Below are 12,940 nucleotides of genomic sequence, written 5' to 3'. Positions count from 1 at the left end.
TCCTAGATGTTTTTTTATCAGAAAGATTCAGTGTTGTTTTAAATGTTTCCTCCTGTAGAGAATAAGGGTTACTCCTCTGTGAGGACCGAAGCCTTGTCTGTTGTGGAACTACTGGTGAAGAGGACCGGAGGTAAGCCGTCGTTCAGTCTGTTTACTGTGCTAAATGACTAGTCCCACTTCTCTCAAGGTGTCTTTAACCCAAACATTGGTTGACCCAGGAAGTAAAAGCACCAGTGTGCAGGACTTGACCTTCCATGCCTAGAATATAGGACTATGTTTGAGTCTAATTTTGAAGCTATGAGAAGAACGATGTCTAGGAGTTATTTTACTCAAACCTGAGCCAACATTTGAGAACAAAATATATACATGAGCACTGCAACATCTTCTGTTTGAAAGCTATTTCCCCCCTAGACCCTGAAGGGGACAGGTTGTCTCTCCTCCTAGACCCTGAAGGGGACAGGTTGTCTCTCCCCCTAGACCCTGAAGGGGGACAGGTTGTCTCCCCTCCTAGACCCTGAAGGGGGACAGGTTGTCTCCCCTCCTAGACCCTGAAGGGGACAGGTTGTCTCCCCTCCTAGACCCTGAAGGGGACAGGTTGTCTCTCCTCCTAGACCCTGAAGGGGACAGGTTGTCTCTCCTCCTAGACCCTGAAGGGGACATTGTGTGTGTGTGTTGTTCCAGAGAGCGGTCAGTGGGAGTGTGTATCGGGGAAGAGTCGCGAGCAGCTGCAGCGTTCCCTGTCCACCCTGCAGACAGACAGCAGACCTGACCTACGAGACAAGGCCCAGGAACTACGGAGGAACATCCAGAGTCAACCCTGAACACACACACACACACACACACACACACACACACCTAGTCAACCCTGAACACACACACACACACACCTAGTCAACCCTGAACACACACACCCCCAGATCTCTGTCTGGACAGGCGTGATGAGTTATAATGTGTATTGTGTCGATGGGTGGACGGCTGGGGCATTATAATTGGACAGTGTCATAGTAAACGCCATATCAACTCACTATGTAAACAAACAGCACCCTATTCCCTCAGTAGTGTACTACTGTTGACCAGGTCTTCTAGGACTCTCTGCTCTGAAGTAGTGTACTACTGTTGACCAGGTCTTCTAGGACTCTCTGAAGTAGTGTACTATGTCGTCCAGGGATCATCAACTAGATTCAGCCGCGGGACAATTTTTATTTTTTTTCTTGAGCAGATGGGATCAGGTGGCTATTAGATCAATGATTATAATTGACAAAAAAACATTTCAAATCTAGTTTAGAATCACATACATCTCTTGGAGACTTTGGAACATATTTCCCAAACTAAAAGCAGTTAATGTTTTTTTTACATACTTTCTTTAAAAAAAATACTCGGGGGGCCAAATAAAGTCCTGGGCAGTTTGGGAACCTGGATAAAGGGAATCTGGTGCTGTTAGGGATTTGTCCTGTAACAGGTCCCTTCTTTCTCTCCTGCTGCAGCCAGTACAGTACGTCCCACATGGTGCCCTTATTCCCTAAACACTACTAGTGGGAATAGGTTGCCATTTGGGACGTAACCAAGGATGATACTGCAACTTTATTTAACACGTTGGTTGTCAACTCCCTGGTCCTGGAGCACGGAGGCTGTTCCAGCCCAGTACTAATAGTCTACAGCACCTGTTCAACTCATTCCACAGAGAGCTGAGTGTCTGGAGCTTCTCCCTCGATGAATTAAGGTCACTAATTAGGAAGGAACTCCCCTCACCTGGTTGTCTAGGGCTTAATTGAAAGGAAAAACCTGCGGCCACTCCCCTGATGTTATCACAGTTTGGATCAGTACTTGACTTGGACTGAAATAGGTTCAGGAGCTCAAGCAGTAGAACCAGTGAACTCCTGATCTTGATGATAGGTAATGTTAACTAGTGCTGGGTTGGACCAAAAGCCTGCACCTCTTCAGAACTGGAGTTGGTGACCAGTGATGTTTCTCTGTCTGAACTGGTCATTATGTCTCTCCCCCAGTTTGCATGTTTAAAACATTTTCAGAAATGTTGATTATAAACGCAACAATGAACAGTGGGGGTTGGTGAGCGGGAGGCATGTGTTCTTGTGAATTTGTTTCCAAAATAAAAACTACCTTGAGCTTTGAAGATGTCATTATTTGGTTTTAAACTACACCAGACTGTATTTGAAAGCAGCTTTATTTTAAGTAGAAACATGTCGTCGTCCCCAAGACATTAAAATACTGGTGTGGAACAGTAAATATTTCAGACACAAGGACTGCTATATGCAGGTTTTATGTTAAGGCTAGTGGAATGGACAACTAAATAGTAGAAAGGCATTAGTGATGACCTTAACATGGACAAGTAGAAACATCAGTTAGCCTCTAGCTACAGACCTTAACATGTAGAAACATCAGTTAGCCTCTAGCTACAGACCTTAACATGTAGAAACATCAGTTAGCCTCAGGCTAGCTACAGACCTTAACATGGAGAAACATCAGTTAGCCACTAGCTAGCTACAGACCTTAACATGTAGAAACATCAGTTAGCCTCAGGCTAGCTACAGACCTTAACATGTAGAAACATCAGTTAGCCACTAGCTAGCTACAGACCTTAACATGGAGAAACATCAGTTAGCCACTAGCTAGCTACAGACCTTAACATGTAGAAACATCAGTTAGCCACTAGCTAGCTACAGACCTTAACATGTAGAAACATCAGTTAGCCTCTAGCTAGCTACAGACCTTAACATGTAGAAACATCAGTTAGCCTCTAGCTAGCTACAGACCTTAACATGTAGAAACATCAGTTAGCCTCTAGCTAGCTACAGACCTTAACATGTAGAAACATCAGTTAGCCTCTAGCTAGCTACAGACCTTAACATGTAGAAACATCAGTTAACTAGTTAGCAATTCTTTTTTGTGCCTGCGGCCTTTGAGACGGGCCTTTTCGTGGTCCCTTGTTCTGGTCTGGTTGGGCCTGGGTGGTACGGGTCACAGCAGACACCCCGTCTACAAACTTAGTCTTGAACAGAACGTTGGCGTTGGTGAACATGCCGTCCTTCAGAGAGACCACCACAAACTACAGAGGAGAAACCGCTTTAGAGCGAGACTGTAAAAATACATTTATGAGACAGTGGGTTCTGTTAACAAATTCTTATCTTGTCAGCTCGGGGATTCGATCTGGCCCAACGCTCTAACCGCCAGGCTAGCTGCCTCCCCTCTAACCGCCAGGCTAGCTGCCTCCCCTCTAACCGCCAGGCTAGCTGCCTCCCCTCTAACCGCCAGGCTAGCTGCCTCCCCTCTAACCGCCAGGCTAGCTGCCTCCCCTCTAACCGCCAGGCTAGCTGCCTCCCCTCTAACCGCCAGGCTAGCTGCCTCCCCTCTAACCGCCAGGCTAGCTGCCTCCCCTCTAACCGCCAGGCTAGCTGCCTCCCCTCTAACCGCCAGGCTAGCTGCCTCCCCTCTAACCGCCAGGCTACCTGCCTCCCCTCTAACCGCCAGGCTACCTGCCTCTCCTCTAACCGCCAGGCTACCTGCCTCCCCTCTAACCGCCAGGCTACCTGCCTCCCCTCTAACCACTAGGCTACCTGCCTCTCCTCTAACCACTAGGCTACCTGCCTCTCCTCTAACCACTAGGCTACCTGCCTCTCCTCTAACCACTAGGCTACCTGCCTCTCCTCTAACCACTAGGCTACCTGCCTCTCCTCTAACCACTAGGCTACCTGCCTCTCCTCTAACCACTAGGCTACCTGCCTCTCCTCTAACCACTAGGCTACCTGCCTCTCCTCTAACCACTAGGCTACCTGCCTCTCCTCTAACCACTAGGCTACCTGCCTCTCCTCTAACCACTAGGCTACCTGCCTCCCCTCTAACCACTAGGCTACCTGCCTCCCCTCTAACCACTAGGCTACCTGCCTCCTCTAACCACTAGGCTACCTGCCTCTAACCACTAGGCTAGCTGCCCCTTCTAACCACCAGGCTACCTGCCTCCCCTCTAACCACTAGGCTACCTACCCCCTCTAACCACTAGGCTACCTGCCTCCCCTCTAACCACTAGGCTAGCTGCCTCCCCTCTAACCACTAGGCTAGCTGCCTCCCCTCTAACCACTAGGCTACCTACCCCCTCTAACCACTAGGCTAGCTGCCCCTTCTAACCACCAGGCTACCTGCCTCCCCTCTAACCACTAGGCTACCTACCCCCTCTAACCACTAGGCTACCTACCCCCTCTAACCACTAGGCTACCTGCCTCTCCTCTAACCACTAGGCTAGCTGCCTCTCCTCTAACCACTAGGCTAGCTGCCTCCCCTCTAACCACTAGGCTACCTGCCTCTCCTCTAACCACTAGGCTAGCTGCCTCTCCTCTAACCACTAGGCTAGCTGCCTCCCCTCTAACCACTAGGCTACCTGCCTCTCCTCTAACCACTAGGCTACCTGCCTCCCCTCTAACCACTAGGCTACCTGCCTCTCCTCTAACCACTAGGCTAGCTGCCCACCCCTCTAACCACCAGGCTACCTGCCTCCCCCTCTAACCACCAGGCTACCTGCCTCCCCTCTAACCACTAGGCTACCTGCCTCCCCTCTAACCACTAGGCTACCTGCCTCCCCTCTAACCACTAGGCTACCTGCCTCCCCTCTAACCACTAGGCTAGCTGCCCACCCCTCTAACCACTAGGCTAGCTGCCTCCCCTCTAACCACTAGGCTAGCTGCCTCCTCTAACCACTAGGCTAGCTGCCTCCTCTAACCACTAGGCTAGCTGCCTCCTCTAACCACTAGGCTAGCTGCCTCCTCTAACCACTAGGCTAGCTGCCTCCTCTAACCACTAGGCTAGCTGCCTCCCTCTAACCACTAGGCTAGCTGCCTCCCCTCTAACCACTAGGCTAGCTGCCTCCTCTAACCACTAGGCTAGCTGCCTCCTCTAACCACTAGGCTAGCTGCCTCCTCCTAACCACTAGGCTAGCTGCCTCCTCTAACCACTAGGCTAGCTGCCTCCTCTAACCACTAGGCTAGCTGCCTCCTCTAACCACTAGGCTAGCTGCCTCCTCTAACCACTAGGCTAGCTGCCTCCTCTAACCACTAGGCTAGCTGCCTCCTCTAACCACTAGGCTAGCTGCCTCCTCTAACCACTAGGCTAGCTGCCTCCTCTAACCACCAGGCTAGCTGCCTCCTCTAACCACCAGGCTAGCTGCCTCCTCTAACCACTAGGCTACCTGCCTCCCCTCTAACCACTAGGCTACCTGCCTCCTCTCTAACCACTAGGCTACCTGCCTCCCCTCTAACCACTAGGCTACCTGCCTCCTCTAACCACTAGGCTACCTGCCTCCTCTAACCACTAGGCTAGCTGCCCACCCCTCTAACCACCAGGCTACCTGCCGCCCCTCTAACCACTAGGCTAGCTGCCCACCCCTCTAACCACTAGGCTAGCTGCCTCCCCTCTAACCACCAGGCTAGCTGCCGCCCCTGTGTGTGTGTAGGACTGGTGTGTTACCTGGGAGTGTGTGAAGTGTGTTCTCAACATCTGTCCTATGTTCTGTGTGTGTGAGAGGTCCAGGGCAGCATCCACCTCATCCAAGATGTAGATGGGAGCCGGTTTAAACAGCAGCATGGCCAGGATCAGAGACAAGGCTACCAGAGACCTGGAACACACAGGGTTTAAACAGCAGCATGGCCAGGATCAGAGACAAGGCTACCAGAGACCTGGAACACACAGGGTTTAAACAGCAGCATGGCCAGGATCAGAGACAAGGCTACCAGAGACCTGGAACACACAGGGTTTAAACAGCAGCATGGCCAGGATCAGAGACAAGGCTACCAGAGACCTGGAACACACAGGGTTTAAACAGCAGCATGGCCAGGATCAGAGACAAGGCTACCAGAGACCTGGAACACACAGGGTTTAAACAGCAGCATGGCCAGGATCAGAGACAAGGCTACCAGAGACCTGGAACACACAGGGTTTAAACAGCAGCATGGCCAGGATCAGAGACAAGGCTACCAGAGACCTGGAACACACAGGGTTTAAACAGCAGCATGGCCAGGATCAGAGACAAGGCTACCAGAGACCTGGAACACACAGGGTTTAAACAGCAGCATGGCCAGGATCAGAGACAAGGCTACCAGAGACCTGGAACACACAGGGTTTAAACAGCAGCATGGCCAGGATCAGAGACAAGGCTACCAGAGACCTGGAACACACAGGGTTTAAACAGCAGCATGGCCAGGATCAGAGACAAGGCTACCAGAGACCTGGAACACACAGGGTTTAAACAGCAGCATGGCCAGGATCAGAGACAAGGCTACCAGAGACCTGGAACACACAGGGTTTAAACAGCAGCATGGCCAGGATCAGAGACAAGGCTACCAGAGACCTGGAACACACAGGGTTTAAACAGCAGCATGGCCAGGATCAGAGACAAGGCTACCAGAGACCTGGAACACACAGGGTTTAAACAGCAGCATGGCCAGGATCAGAGACAAGGCTACCAGAGACCTGGAACACACAGGGTTTAAACAGCAGCATGGCCAGGATCAGAGACAAGGCTACCAGAGACCTGGAACACACAGGGTTTAAACAGCAGCATGGCCAGGATCAGAGACAAGGCTACCAGAGACCTGGAACACACAGGGTTTAAACAGCAGCATGGCCAGGATCAGAGACAAGGCTACCAGAGACCTGGAACACACAGGGTTTAAACAGCAGCATGGCCAGGATCAGAGACAAGGCTACCAGAGACCTGGAACACACAGGGTTTAAACAGCAGCATGGCCAGGATCAGAGACAAGGCTACCAGAGACCTGGAACACACAGGGTTTAAACAGCAGCATGGCCAGGATCAGAGACAAGGCTACCAGAGACCTGGAACACACAGGGTTTAAACAGCAGCATGGCCAGGATCAGAGACAAGGCTACCAGAGACCTGGAACACACAGGGTTTAAACAGCAGCATGGCCAGGATCAGAGACAAGGCTACCAGAGACCTGGAACACAGTTACAATACACACACACCTAGTTTTAATACAGATGTTTACACTTGCGTTCGGCCAAAGACGACCCTTCTGTTCATCTGAGTCCACTTCAATAGAATCAAAGCTAGTGTTGCCGATCAATAGCTGTCTAATCAATCATCTGACTTTCTGGCTGTATTTACACAGGCAGCACAATTCTGATGTTTTGGCCAATCATATCAGAGCTGATCTGGGTAAACAGCCATTTAGTTTGTAGAGGTTAGTAAACTGGCAATTAGTAGCACAAATATCACACACACTGAATGAATGATGAATAAGTTGATGATTGAGTTGATCTCCCCGTACCTCTGTCCTCCACTGAGTTCAGTGAGGTTCTCCTTCCATGTGTTTCCCAGAGCCACCTTGAACTCCAGGCCCTCTAAGGCCCCGCAGCCTTCAGGAGGGGCCAGGCGGGCATCAGCCCCCGGCAGCAGGGTGGAGAAGATACTGCCAAAGTCTTTATTCACCTGGAGACAGAGAGAGAACACAGAGAGAAAGGAGAGTGTAATGGAGGCGGTTGATGAGTCACTTTACCAGAGACCTGAACACTTCGCTCCTGTTAGCTTCTAGAAACAAATGTCTAGACTTTGTCTCAGAGGACTAACGCAGTCTGGTGATGACATCATGTCTGTCTCAGAGGACTAACGCAGTCTGGTGATGACATCATGTCTGTCTCAGAGGACTAACGCAGTCTGGTGATGACATCATGTCTGTCTCAGAGGACTAACACAGTCTGGTGATGACATCATGTCTGTATCAGAGGACTAACACAGTCTGGTGATGACATCATGTCTGTATCAGAGGACTAACACAGTCTGGTGATGACATCATGTCTATCAGAGGACTAACGCAGTCTGGTGATGACATCATGTCTATCAGAGGACTAACACAGTCTGGTGATGACATCATGTCTGTATCAGAGGACTAACACAGTCTGGTGATGAAATATTTGATTTTACATCAAAATGGTCCTATATCGTTAAGACATTTTTCACACAGACAGACCTGGCACACACGCCATGCTGCCAGGCAGACACAGAGACAGACAGACCTTCTGCCAGGCAGACACAGAGACAGACCTTCTGCCAGGCAGACACAGAGACAGACCTTCTGCCAGACAGACACAGAGACAGACCTTCTGCCAGGCAGACACAGAGACAGACAGACCTTCTGCCAGGCAGACACAGAGACAGACAGACCTTCTGCCAGGCAGACACAGAGACAGACAGACCTTCTGCCAGGCAGACACAGAGACAGACAGACCTTCTGCCAGGCAGACACAGACCTTCTGCCAGGCAGACACAGAGACAGACCTTCTGCCAGGCAGACACAGAGACAGACCTTCTGCCAGGCAGACACAGAGACAGACCTTCTGCCAGGCAGACACAGAGACAGACCTTCTGCCAGGCAGACACAGAGACAGACCTTCTGCCAGACAGACACAGAGACAGACCTTCTGCCAGGCAGACACAGAGACAGACCTTCTGCCAGGCAGACACAGAGACAGACAGACCTTCTGCCAGGCAGACACAGAGACAGACAGACCTTCTGCCAGGCAGACACAGAGACAGACAGACCTTCTGCCAGGCAGACACAGAGACAGACAGACCTTCTGCCAGGCAGACACAGAGACAGACCTTCTGCCAGGCAGACACAGAGACAGACCTTCTGCCAGGCAGACACAGAGACAGACCTTCTGCCAGGCAGACACAGAGACAGACAGACCTTCTGCCAGGCAGACACAGAGACAGACCTTCTGCCAGGCAGACACAGAGACAGACCTTCTGCCAGGCAGACACAGAGACAGACCATCTGCCAGGCAGACACAGAGACAGACAGACCTTCTGCCAGGCAGACACAGACACAGACAGACCTTCTGCCAGGCAGACACAGAGACAGACACAGAGACAGACCTTCTGCCAGGCAGACACACAGAGACAGACCTTCTGCCAGGCAGACACAGAGACAGACCTTCTGCCAGGCAGACACAGAGACAGACAGACCTTCTGCCAGGCAGACACAGACAGACCTTCTGCCAGGCAGACACAGAGACAGACAGACCTTCTGCCAGGCAGACACAGAGACAGACACACAGAGACAGACCTTCTGCCAGGCAGACACAGAGACAGACCTTCTGCCAGGCAGACACACAGAGACAGACCTTCTGCCAGGCAGACACACAGAGACAGACAGACCTTCTGCCAGGCAGACACAGAGACAGACAGACCTTCTGCCAGGCAGACACAGACACAGACAGACCTTCTGCCAGGCAGACACAGAGACAGACACAGAGACAGACCTTCTGCCAGGCAGACACACAGAGACAGACCTTCTGCCAGGCAGACACAGAGACAGACCTTCTGCCAGGCAGACACAGAGACAGACAGACCTTCTGCCAGGCAGACACAGACAGACCTTCTGCCAGGCAGACACAGAGACAGACAGACCTTCTGCCAGGCAGACACAGAGACAGACACACAGAGACAGACCTTCTGCCAGGCAGACACAGAGACAGACCTTCTGCCAGGCAGACACACAGAGACAGACCTTCTGCCAGGCAGACACACAGAGACAGACAGACCTTCTGCCAGGCAGACACAGAGACAGACAGACCTTCTGCCAGGCAGACACAGAGACAGACAGACCTTCTGCCAGGCAGACACAGAGACAGACAGACCTTCTGCCAGGCAGACACAGAGACAGACCTTCTGCCAGGCAGACACAGAGACAGACCTTCTGCCAGGCAGACACAGAGACAGACCTTCTGCCAGGCAGACACAGAGACAGACAGACCTTCTGCCAGGCAGACACAGAGACAGACCTTCTGCCAGGCAGACACAGAGACAGACCTTCTGCCAGGCAGACACAGAGACAGACCTTCTGCCAGGCAGACACAGAGACAGACAGACCTTCTGCCAGGCAGACACAGACACAGACAGACCTTCTGCCAGGCAGACACAGAGACAGACCTTCTGCCAGGCAGACACAGAGACAGACCTTCTGCCAGGCAGACACACAGAGACAGACCTTCTGCCAGGCAGACACAGAGACAGACCTTCTGCCAGGCAGACACAGAGACAGACAGACCTTCTGCCAGGCAGACACAGACAGACCTTCTGCCAGGCAGACACAGAGACAGACAGACCTTCTGCCAGGCAGACACAGAGACAGACAGACCTTCTGCCAGGCAGACACAGAGACAGACACACAGAGACAGACCTTCTGCCAGGCAGACACAGAGACAGACCTTCTGCCAGGCAGACACACAGAGACAGACCTTCTGCCAGGCAGACACAGAGAGACAGACCTTCTGCCAGGCAGACACAGAGACAGACAGACCTTCTGCCAGGCAGACACAGAGACAGACAGACCTTCTGCCAGGCAGACACAGAGACAGACAGACCTTCTGCCAGGCAGACACAGAGACAGACAGACCTTCTGCCAGGCAGACACAGAGACAGACCTTCTGCCAGGCAGACACAGAGACAGACCTTCTGCCAGGCAGACACAGAGACAGACCTTCTGCCAGGCAGACACACAGAGACAGACCTTCTGCCAGGCAGACACAGAGACAGACCTTCTGCCAGGCAGACACAGAGACAGACCTTCTGCCAGGCAGACACACAGACAGACCTTCTGCCAGGCAGACACAGAGACAGACCTTCTGCCAGGCAGACACAGAGACAGACAGACCTTCTGCCAGACAGACACAGAGACAGACACAGAGACAGACCTTCTGCCAGGCAGACACACAGACAGACCTTCTGCCAGGCAGACACACAGACAGACCTTCTGCCAGGCAGACAGAGAGACAGACCTTCTGCCAGGCAGACACAGAGACAGACAGACCTTCTGCCAGACAGACACAGAGACAGACCTTCTGCCAGACAGACACAGAGACAGACCTTCTGCCAGGCAGACACAGAGACAGACCTTCTGCCAGGCAGACACAGAGACAGACCTTCTGCCAGGCAGACACAGAGACAGACACAGAGACAGACACAGAGACAGACACAGAGACAGACCTTCTGCCAGGCAGACACAGAGACAGACACAGAGACAGACCTTCTGCCAGGCAGACACAGAGACAGACCTTCTGCCAGGCAGACACAGAGACAGACCTTCTGCCAGACAGACACACAGACAGACCTTCTGCCAGACAGACACAGAGACAGACCTTCTGCCAGGCAGACACAGACCTTCTGCCAGACAGACACACAGACAGACCTTCTGCCAGGCAGACACAGAGACAGACCTTCTGCCAGGCAGACACAGAGACAGACACAGAGACAGACCTTCTGCCAGGCAGACACAGAGACAGACCTTCTGCCAGGCAGACACAGAGACAGACAGACCTTCTGCCAGGCAGACACAGAGACAGACCTTCTGCCAGGCAGACACAGAGACAGACCTTCTGCCAGGCAGACACAGAGACAGACAGACCTTCTGCCAGGCAGACACAGAGACAGACAGACCTTCTGCCAGGCAGACACAGAGACAGACCTTCTGCCAGGCAGACACACAGACAGACCTTCTGCCAGGCAGACACAGAGACAGACCTTCTGCCAGGCAGACACAGAGACAGACCTTCTGCCAGGCAGACACAGAGACAGACCTTCTGCCAGGCAGACACAGAGACAGACCTTCTGCCAGGCAGACACAGAGACAGACCTTCTGCCAGGCAGACACAGAGACAGACCTTCTGCCAGGCAGACACAGAGACAGACCTTCTGCCAGGCAGACACAGAGACAGACCTTCTGCCAGGCAGACACAGAGACAGACCTTCTGCCAGGCAGACACAGAGACAGACCTTCTGCCAGGCAGACACAGAGACAGACCTTCTGCCAGGCAGACACAGAGACAGACCTTCTGCCAGGCAGACACAGAGACAGACCTTCTGCCAGGCAGACACAGAGACAGACAGACCTTCTGCCAGGCAGACACACAGACAGACCTTCTGCCAGGCGATGTTGAGGGCCTCCTTCTTCTTCTGGTCTAGCTCCTCTATGGTCTGGAGGATCTTAGACTTGTCATTCTCTACGATCCTCTTCTTCTTCATCAGGTCATTATACTGATGGAGGTTAGGGCAAAAATAGGGTCAAGGGTCATGTTCTCAACTCTCCTCCAATCATATCAAAGGGTCCAAGAGGGGAAGGAGGAATGAAAATAGATTTGATACGAGATCCAAAGGAAACACCAAACTCACCCTCTCCTCAGCCTGACTCAACATGTTCATGGCTCTCTTGTTGACTGATCTCTCCAGTCGTGTCTTGGACTCTTCCAGCTTCCTCAGCCTCTGGCCCGCCTCTTTAGGGTTGTTGACCTTGAAGTCGTATCCCGTGTTGGGCTGGCCGAACAGGCCTCTCTCCTGACTGATCCACTCGTGTTCCTCTAACATACGAGACACCTGGAGAGAGGGATGGATGGATGGAGAGAGAGAGATGGATGGAGAGAGCGGAGATGAGAGGGATGGAGGAGAGAGAGAGATGGATGGAGAGAGTGGAGATGAGAGGAGAGAGAGATGGATGGAGAGAGCGGAGATGAGAGGGATGGATGGAGGAGAGAGAGATGGATGGAGAGAGCGGAGATGAGAGGGATGGATGGAGGAGAGAGCGATGGATGGAGAGAGTGGAGATGAGAGGGATGGATGGAGGAGAGAGAGAGATGGATGGAGAGAGCGGAGATGAGAGGGATGGATGGAGGAGAGAGAGAGATGGATGGAGAGAGCGGAGATGAGAGGGATGGAGGAGAGAGAGATGGATGGAGAGAGTGGAGATGAGAGGGATGGATGGAGGAGAGAGAGAGATGGATGGAGAGAGCGGAGATGAGAGTTATGGATGGAGGAGAGAGAGAGGGATGGAGAGAGAGATGGATGGAGAGAGAGAGAGAGAGCAGGATGAGAGAGAAAAGGGGTGGAAAGAGAGAGGAGAGATATGTTAGTCTGGTTAGC

General features: G+C 52.3%; 2 protein-coding genes across 6 annotated transcripts in view; one reads left to right on the top strand and one right to left on the bottom strand.

Moving 5' to 3' along the window:
- Positions 1 to 2,128, top strand: part of ecpas (Ecm29 proteasome adaptor and scaffold) — a 59,087-nt gene extending 56,959 nt beyond the window's left edge. For both annotated transcript variants that reach the window (XM_045711461.1, XM_045711460.1), the window contains exons 45-46: positions 59 to 130; positions 682 to 2,128. In XM_045711461.1, the coding sequence (XP_045567417.1) occupies positions 59 to 130; positions 682 to 821 (212 nt within the window). In that variant the 3' untranslated portion in view covers positions 822 to 2,128. The remainder of the gene's footprint in view (positions 1 to 58; positions 131 to 681) is intronic.
- A 36-nt stretch (positions 2,129 to 2,164) lies between these two features.
- LOC106594784 (structural maintenance of chromosomes protein 2) lies at positions 2,165 to 12,397 on the bottom strand (the record flags this gene model as incomplete). Of its 4 annotated transcripts, none has more annotated exon segments than XR_006762972.1 (6): positions 2,165 to 2,333; positions 2,380 to 3,064; positions 5,473 to 5,620; positions 7,296 to 7,456; positions 11,945 to 12,061; positions 12,197 to 12,397. XR_006762972.1 is itself a non-coding variant. In XM_045711462.1 (5 exon segments), coding segments are annotated over 5 exon segments (807 nt in total), but the record flags the coding sequence as incomplete, so codon positions are not given.
- Positions 12,398 to 12,940: the final 543 nt, after the last annotated feature.

Source organism: Salmo salar, unplaced genomic scaffold (assembly GCF_905237065.1).
Source record: "Salmo salar unplaced genomic scaffold, Ssal_v3.1, whole genome shotgun sequence".
Taxonomy (NCBI): Eukaryota; Metazoa; Chordata; class Actinopteri; order Salmoniformes; family Salmonidae; genus Salmo; species Salmo salar.
The sequence above is the reverse complement of the archived record's forward strand: the minus strand, read 5'-3'. Positions and strand labels throughout refer to the sequence as shown.